General features: G+C 36.0%; 1 protein-coding gene across 1 annotated transcript; it reads right to left on the reverse strand.

The window, feature by feature from the left end:
- Window positions 1–290: 290 nt before the first annotated feature.
- On the reverse strand, window positions 291–1259 carry LOC128120093 (olfactory receptor 9K2-like). The gene has a single exon (XM_052753845.1). The coding sequence runs from the start codon at window positions 1257–1259 to the stop codon at window positions 291–293; it is 969 nt and encodes a 322-aa protein (XP_052609805.1).
- Window positions 1260–9494: the final 8235 nt, after the last annotated feature.

The following is a 9494-nucleotide window of genomic DNA, read 5'->3' on the forward strand; positions in this document are numbered from 1 at the left end:
TAAAGTACTTTACTTCTCTATTCACATAGCATAGTGTTATTGACAGAGTAAGAAACATAATTGTTTATAGGAAATGCAGCCAATCTTCATCAATATCCAGAACTCTCATATTTAAAAGAAATTTATTTGAAATGTTGTTTACAGGAAATTACTAATGCTGTGTATTCGAAAAGTTGAGTATCTGTCATCTCCCTTTTAAAGTACACTTGAATTTTAAATGCCTAAATGGAGAGGATCAGAAAGGCAGCAATCAACTAATACAAGAATCAATAAAAGGAGTGCAGGTTCTTTTACAGTAAAACATCTTTCTTGCACAAGACTTTTTTCACAGCCTCTTTTACATCCTTATTTCGTAAAGAGTAGATTAGGGGATTCAGCATAGGTGTGAACAAAATATAACATACCGAAGCTATTTTACGAAGTTCAGGGTTGTTGGGAGGTGTGAGGTACACAAAGGAAACAGTCCCATAAAGTAAACTTACAACCCCCAGGTGGGAGCTGCAGGTGGAGAAGGCTTTTTTTCTCCCTTCGCTGGAACGGATCTTTAAAACTGTGGATACAATATACATGTAAGATACTACAATAACAATTATTGTGGGCAAAATAATGAGCACAGCCAAACTAAGTGATACCATCTTATTGATAAAAGTATTAGAACAGGAGATCTTTTCAATTGGATTTGAATCACAGTAGAAGTGATCTATGACCCTAGAGGCACAAAAAGACATGGAGAATGTTACACTTATTTGGAGAATGGAACTGACCCAGCCACAGAGATAGGAACCAGCCACCAACTGGACACAGACACTCCTTGACATGCGGACACTATAAAGGAGAGGATTGCAGATGGCAGTGAAGCGGTCATAGGCCATGGCTGCTAGTACAAAGGCTTCTGTTACCATGAAAAGTGCATAAAGGAAAAGCTGAGCCACACAACCCACAAAGGATATGGTCTTTTTCTGAGATAAGATGTTAACCATGGCTTTAGGTACAATAACAGTGGAGTAGGAGAGGTCAATGACAGAGAGGTTGCCTAGGAAGAAATACATTGGTGTATTCAGCCTAGGATCAGTCACTATGATGCCAATCATGCTAAGGTTCCCCAGAAGAACCATCCCATAAATAATCAGAAATAGAAGGAAGAGGACACTGTGGAGCTCTGGGCGGACCCTGATGCCTACAAGAATGAAGTCAGTCACTTCTGAGTTGTGAATGAAGTCAGTAACATCTGAATGGTTGACTCTTTCCTTGTCACCCATGGCAAATTTCTGCTTTGAGTTATAAAAGAAAATCAACATATAAACTCCCCACACTTTGTCAGTTATCACCAATAAAACTTCATATTAAAGAAAACACAGTTGATGTAAGCTTTCGTATCCACTACCCAACTAAATTTACACAGCAGCAAACTACAGATGAAAGATATCTTGCTGCTGCCTAAGGCAACATAATTGGATCAAAATGTAATGATATTCAACAATGGTGTTAAATATAATGTAGTTTGATACTTCTTATATTTGTACTGTCACATGAGAACCTGTGAATTATAATGTATGACTAAGATAATATCAAAATTTTAAAGAGTGATAAACTCATACTAAAAATATACTTTTCTAAAATTGTAGTTTATCATTTAATATTTATTTTTCTGTTTAATAACATTTTACCTTTCATCTGTAATAGAAAATAAAAAATAGGAAGCTAAGAGTAAAATGTGAAGTAGTATCTTTTTAACAAACTCTTACAACTATAGTTATTTATCAAGAAGTTATTTTCATTAGAGATCTTTTATAAAGTGGCCAATCTTCAGTTTATGTAACTCACCCATTTGCTCTAAATGCAAATAAAATATCAGTAAGACATTTATATTTTTATCCTATGAAGTTTGATTCTTCCTATTTCTGTGTAAATCTGTCAAGAAACACATCTGAAACATTTTTGAATGTGAGAAAAATAGAGGATTAAAGAAAGGAGCCAATAAAAAAATTCTTGACTTCATAGAAAAAGAATAGATTATATTAGGCAGTAAATATTAATGAGCTCTTAATCTAATGGTAAGTGCTCAGTAGTTTGAAGAATAAATACATGTTAATTTTCTAAAACATCCAAACTATTCAATTTTCTTGTAGACTAACTGATAAGCAATAAAAACAACTTTGATGTCTTGAAGTATTTCTGGTTTTCTTAAATTATGAAAAATACATTTATTATGAATTAAGTTGTCTGGTAGCTAAAAATTACTGTAGTTTTCTTCTTTTGTGATATTTAAACCAAACATTATGCATTCTTCCTATTAGTGGCGTGGATAATAAAAACCTACAAATGATCCAGGAAGCTTCTTTGGCAGGGTTGAGATTAATGGTATAGCCACAATAAAAAATGGTGATATGAAGTTTTCTTTTGACTCACCAACCTCCCTAGCTAGTTATAATAAGTGTAGTTATATGTTTTTCTTTTCTCAGGATTACAAAACTCCTTCAGAACCCAAAGGCTTTATTACCTGACTGATATCTTTTGTTTGCTGCTTCCTTCTATAAATTTCTCATAAAAGTCCATAAAATTAATACATACACGTTTGAATCCATAGAAATAACAACTCTCCATAATAATAATGGCTATTCTTGATCTCCATCCTCACCCTTCTCTACCATATATCTGAAATCCGTTCTGAAAAGTTTATAATAGTTTGATTTCAATGGTGGTAGACATGAATTAAACTTACTGTGTAAGGTGGGTAAATGTGTTTATTTTTATTGGAGAAGAATAGAAAGGGTCTTCTCAGATACACAACTCTGCAGAATACTTTCAAGTATTCTCCCTCTATTGGTTTGGAGTGGGAAATGAATACTCTTACAGGAGACAGGAAGGACTTTTAAGTCAGGTTAAATCATTTCACATGTATCTGCTTTTCACAACCAATCACAAGCTTGTGACTTAATGAGCTTGATTGTGACAATCATTTCAAAATGTATAGTACATTAAAATATCACTAGATATCTTAAGCTATCATTGCTATGTTAAGAAGACTTTTGTGGGGTTGGGGACTTAGCTCAGTGGTAGAGCCCTTGCTTAGCAAGTGCAAAGCCCTGGGTTCGGTCCTGAGCTCTGAAAAAAATAAATAAATAAAATTTAAAAACAGAAGACTTTTGTGAAAATATCACAAGTTTAATTGGCTTCAAAGTTTAATCTAATTTTAAAATAAAAGGAGTATTTAGTAAGGAAGAAATCTCATTTCTATAACAAATCAAGAGCTACTATGTTGTTATACCAATGAAAACAACATAATTTTTCAAAAATAATCTGTCTGTATCTAACAGACCACTCATTAACGCGTTTGGTCAGTATTTATAAGCATCTAATTTATGGCAAGAATTGTTTGGCACTGAATATGAAATTTTTAAAAATATTCAATTCAGGACTAGTTTATGATATGAAATGGTGTATTTCATGAAGTGTTTATTATGATGTGACAGTGATCTTTAGTTTACTGCTAAGTGACCAACAATAACTCACTCAGTACTGGTTTTTTAAAAACACATTTTAAAATAGGCTGGAATGACAATGCTATAGTAAGAAGCTATATGAGCACAGCAGCCTTAGGTGACTTAAAGAGCAAACCTGACTGTAAGTGCTCCAGGGTGTGTTTCAGTCACTGTAGACAACTTTGGATTCAGAAAAATTTCCAATCTACCTTCCGTGATTTCCAATCTTCTCTGTGAAGAGAAGCTGACTATCATAACCTAAACAAATGGTTGGTAAATCACTGTTGTTCATATCTTGCACACAAAAATTACAAAAAAATAGGCTTTGAAAGGCTGTCTGCATTAATTAGAAATGACCAATATTGTATATGAAATAACCAAAATATAGAAAATGGATTTTTATGATTGTAAAGTTTATTAAGTAGTGAAATGAAAGCAAATAGGATAACAGAGTTCATTTAATTCAAACTATACTTTGAATATCAACTACTAGATGCTTGGCTTGATTTAGCCATTATCTTCCTTCAGGCAATGAACTATGACTCTCAAAGCTTATGCTCGCCTAAATAATCATTAAATTATGTCACCATATTTTGAGATTCAATGAAAGTATATTTCAAGTATCTAGATAATGTACTGGGTTTTCTTTTTATAGAACTAAAATAATTACTTGATAAATATTCTTACCTTAATTTGTACTTACTTCTCTCTTGTTGCCTCTCTTACATGAAGCTGAAGAATTCCAGTTTTTTATTTTATTCTAAAATGGAAGATAAATTTGTAAAATAAAAATAAAAGATCAAAATTAAACATTCCTGATAATATTTAATTCCCAGGAAAATAACAATCCTCGTAGGCACAGTATGTTTATCTTGGTGGCTTTGCCTAACTTCATAATTTCCCATTACCTATTATTAAGGATAGTTCTCTCTTTAGTTTAACCTTGTTAGGAAACCTGTTGAAATTATCTCCCCAGACACAAAGTAAGATGATGGCCTCTGGATTGCCTCAGTTTGCTCATAGAATTCTATTTCTCTGCCAGAACTGTAGAAGTGCCACTGACTGAATCTATGAACTTAGCTGCATGCAGAGATCCAGCCTTCATGCTAACAGACCTGGTACTGAAGACTGGAGCAAAATGAGGCAAGAGGTAAGTAACAAAACCTCTGATCCCCAGTGACTGTGAAAAAAGCGACAGCCAGAAACTATGGTAGTCTTAGTTAACTCCAATCCCATGAAACGATTCCAGAGATTTGCAGCATCAAAGTTTTTCAGGACTTTGGAAGACAAAGTCCCTCTGAGAGTGGGCTAGAAAAGAAGTCAATTAAAATTTCATAACAAGGGCAAAGTTCGAGGCTATCCCATGAGGCTACATGAGGAGCAGTCACAAAGTTGAATACTCTTGAGATAATCACAGACTCATCTTGGACGAATCTCCTTATTAAGAAAAGTTTGTTCGTGTTAAGTTGGAGTCTGGTTCTTGGTTAACTTGCCTGATTGCCACAGAGTCTCATGCTCTCTTGGTCTCTGAACCTACTTCTGCTATAGCTACTGATGTCTTTCTAACTTCAACAAGGCTTTGTTGGCTTTCACTCTTTCATTTATGTTGAATCAAGATCATAATTTAGCCCAGGCTAGTCTGGAGCTCTCTATGTAGCCCAGGCTGTCTTGAAATTCATGTCAATCCTTCTAGTTCAGCTTCCTGAGTGCTGGAATGACATCTTTGCACCACTAGAGATGTCCTTACTTTCTGTCAGGATCTCTTTTGCAATATCTGGATAATTTTGAACTTGCTTTAAAGATGTCTGATGTCAGAAACTATTTTTCTAAGCAGCAGGAATTATTAAATTCCAGCTTGAATAAGTTAGCCACAAAAATCCTAAATAAAATAATCAATCTATGTAACAAAATGGATAGTGTTAACTTAAAAAGTACAGTCCTGCTCTGAACATTCAAGATAGATATACATCAGTGTGTCAATAGACTATGAATTGTAATGAATAGAAAAGACAAAATGGACTTTCAAACATTAGGTCCTTCTCTGGCACACAGTATTTGTGAGCCATTTGCGTAAAAAACAATCCCCAAACTTAATGTTGAGATTATGCAGCTTGACCACTACCTGAAGAAACAGTCCAACAAGAAGATATCTTGCAGTCTATAAATAACTTGGGGTTTGAATAGACACAATACACATGCAAAAAATGTGTCTTCCAAACACAGGTGCCCCTTTATTTCTGGAAGTTTTTAATATTTGCAGCTATAACCCCAAAACTTCTTTCATTATTAATTTTCTCCAACAAGCCCAGGCTCTCCCCACTAGGATTTATTAAACTCCTACTATCTTCCTTCAGAAAAAAGTTTACATTAATATTTAACTAGCAAATTTCTTAACTTATTTTTCTCCCCAGTTTTGCATGGCACCCTGAACACCTAGCCCAGTGTTGATGTCTTGTGTTCTTACCATTGTTATAATTGTTTAATGTCATTATCAAAGAAGAAATAGAGACATGGTGAGAAAGGCAAGAGTAGGAAATAGCTTAGAAACACTGGACTTCACTTGGCTCAGGTTATATACACATTTCTCTCCTGAAACATCTAGAAAATTGTTACCCACCTAGGACTCTTGCCTGCAGGTGTTATGCACACATGCTCTTCTTTGAACAATGCACCTAGCAACCTGTTAATCTAAGATCCCCAACTGCATTAAGCTGAATGGACAGTCCACAGCAAACATTGGTATAAGTTTCTTCTCCTTTTAAATAGCATCAATCATGGACAGTTTCTCTTCAGACTCTTTTTAAAAAAACAATTTCTGTCTTTGTAACCTGGCTGGCCTAGGATATACAATTTAGACCAGGCCAGTCTTGAACTCACAGATTTCTGCTTGCTTCTGTCTCCCAAATGCTGGCTCTAAAAGTGTGTGCCATCATGCCTTGATATTCAGTCTTTTCCGTTGCATTTCAGTTATACCCAGTTATGAGGTGAGTTCAACTGATCTAACAAAAACTATTTTGAGCACATACACAACATGATGAACCAGATAGTCTGCATGAACTTGTAGAGAGAATCCCTTATTTGCCATCTTATTTCTATGCACAATTGGGCATCCATATAATTAAAATAAGATGAATTATGGGAGGGGATGTGAATAGTAACCAAACAGTTATAAAATCTAAGCCTGTAAATCAAAACAGAAAGCTGTCCTTCTTGTACTCCTGAGCAACAAACTCCTGCTTCTCTTGAATGTCCTAAAAGGATGTCCCAAACAATGATTGGGACCCTGAGTACTCTCACTTATGTGACCATTTTAATGTTTGTGAATTCATTTCTGGTCTGTGCTGTGTCTATGCCTTTGAATACTATTTTCTTGCTACTTTGTAAGTTGTATGCACTTTTGTCTCAATTGTTTGAATAAGAGGCCAAAACCGTGGAAATACTTGGCCATGAATATTCATTCTTATGTCTTAGGTTGTGATTTAGTCCATTGTATTTCATTTCATCAGTTGCCCTAATTTTTCAGCTTTAGCCTTTAGAACCTCCCCTATGTCTTACTTTTTATGATACTTCATGTTTTCTTTATTGTTCTTTTTTGAGCACTAGATTCAAATATTTGTCTAACTATTTCATGTTTTAGTCAGTAGAAAATAAAATTAGAAGCCAGGATAAGGATTCTAGGTTCATTTTGGTTCTAGGATATTATTGTTTCTAGCCTCTCAACTGACAGCTAAAACATGTGTCTGCTAACCCATTACACACACACACACACACACACACACACACACACACACACACACACACACACATTTCTAATTATGTCTTTAGTTTCTCAGCTATATTTCCATTAAGCCAAATGTAAGTGTATCCTGATGTGTGCAAGTTATTCCTTGCTGTGTGTTCTAGTCCAGCCTTCTCATTTTTAATCTTCCACTTTAGCAGTGAGAACCCCTCTGGTCTCCACCATTTCCCAACCCATTACCTGAAAGTTTGGTCACATGCACACACATGCACATCAGTTTCACTCTGGGGAGCCTGTATTCTTCTGAGAAACAACATCACCAAGACAGTGGGTGCAGTCTCTCAGTTTACAGCTTCAAAAAATGTGTTTGCAAAGTTTGCCCACAGACAAAACTGTAGAGAATTTTCTTGACAATGATTGCTGTGGGAGGTCCCAGCCACTGTATGTGTGATTGATGTGGGCATATGGTCCAAGATAAGAAAGCAGACTGGGTAAGCCATGGAAGAAAAGCTGGTAAGCAACATTCCTCCACTTGTTACTTTCCAAGTTACTTTTAATGATAGTCTTTATAGCAGCAATAGAAGCAAACTAAAACAGAAAACTGGTACCAGGACAGCAGGGTAATGCTGTGACTGACCTGACCATGTTGTTATGGGAGAACTGTGAAACATTTTGAAACTTTGGGCTGGAAAATCCAGAGTGCTCAGAGCTCCACAAACTGTCATGGGAATTTGGAAGATAATGCTAAGACTAATGCAGCCACCGAAGGGTTGGCTTGTGATGTTTCAGAGGGAAGTTTAAGTAATCCCTGCACTTGGGAGGCAGAGCCAGGCGGATCTCTGTGAGTTCAAGGCCAGCCTGGTCTCCAGAGCGAGATCCAGGACAGGCCATTCATATGCTATTTTGTATTGAGAATCTGTGATTTATAGTCATTTGGGGCAGAAGAATCACCTGTAATTAGCAAGAGACCAGAACCACTGAAGTGAAAACTTTGCTTTGCTGGGACAACTGATACTGGTTAGCTGAGACTGAGAAATCAGCTGTGTTAGAGACCAGTATCAGTAGGGTGAAATATTTTGGGAGTATTTCCTCAGGGCCAGCAGAAGAAAGTGTTGTCCAAGAAAGAAAGAAAGAGAGGACCAAGGCCTCATGCTGGCAGCCAAATTTGGTAATGTGTAAGAGTCTCCCACACAGTACTGATTGTGAAGGCCTGTAGGTGTTATGGAGATCGGCTGAAGCTTGGCACTGTGAGAGGTCAGGAGAATTCCTTGGTGAAAGTGTAGCTGCAGTTCAAATCCCAGGAGTAAAGGGGTCATGGACTGAGGGTGAGGCTTGGCACCATGTGTCAGGGTTGGAGACCATGAAGATAGTTTAAGAGAGAAGAGAGGCCATTAATGAAGGTGCTGCCTCGGTTGCAGTGAAAATACCAGATTTATTTGAGATGTCTGAACTGTGGGATGACCACCAAATACACTGACAGCTGTGGAGTAAAGTCAGCTGAGTCCAGGAAACAAACTTTTTGTGCTATGGATGATGGAGTCAGAAGATTGTCAGTGAGTCCCAGATGACAGACATTGAGATATAAGATTTCATTTACACTTCTGGATTTTGGTTTTGATTTTATTTGACTGTGCTTTTGCCCTGATTCTTCCTTCCCTCTTGGAATAAGAAGTATTTAACTTACATTTTCATTTTACAGAATCCCACAGTTGAGAGATTTGAACTTATAGAGACACTTTGAGTATTTTTTAAGAGACTTGACTTTGAAATTGTTTTCATTGTTCAAGTCTATGATACTTTTAAAAGTTCATGCTGGTGAGGATATGGAGAAAGGGAAATATTTATTCACTGTTGGTTGGAGTGCAAACTGGTAAATCCACTGTGGAAGTTCATCACGAATCTGGGAATGGATCTACCTCAAGATCCAGCAATACTGCTCTTGAGCATATAGCCAAAGAATGCTACATTCATAATACACAGATACTGCTCATCCATGTTCATTACTGCTCTACTCATAATAAGTAAAATTTGTAAGCAGCTTACATGTCCATAAACTGATGAATAGAAGATGAAAATGTGGTACATTTAATAATGGAATATTACTCAGCTGTTAATAAAAATAAAATTATAAAATTCACAGGAGCTAGAAGAGATCACCCTGAGTGAAGTAACCTGTATCCAAAAAGACTAATATTATATGTTTTCTCCTTTATGTGGATGTTATCTTTAAGTCTTTGATGTGCATGTTATAATCTAAATTACCAGAGATATTA

This window comes from Peromyscus californicus, unplaced genomic scaffold, assembly GCF_007827085.1.
Source record: "Peromyscus californicus insignis strain IS unplaced genomic scaffold, ASM782708v3 Scaffold_24__1_contigs__length_46423439, whole genome shotgun sequence".
Taxonomy (NCBI): Eukaryota; Metazoa; Chordata; class Mammalia; order Rodentia; family Cricetidae; genus Peromyscus; species Peromyscus californicus.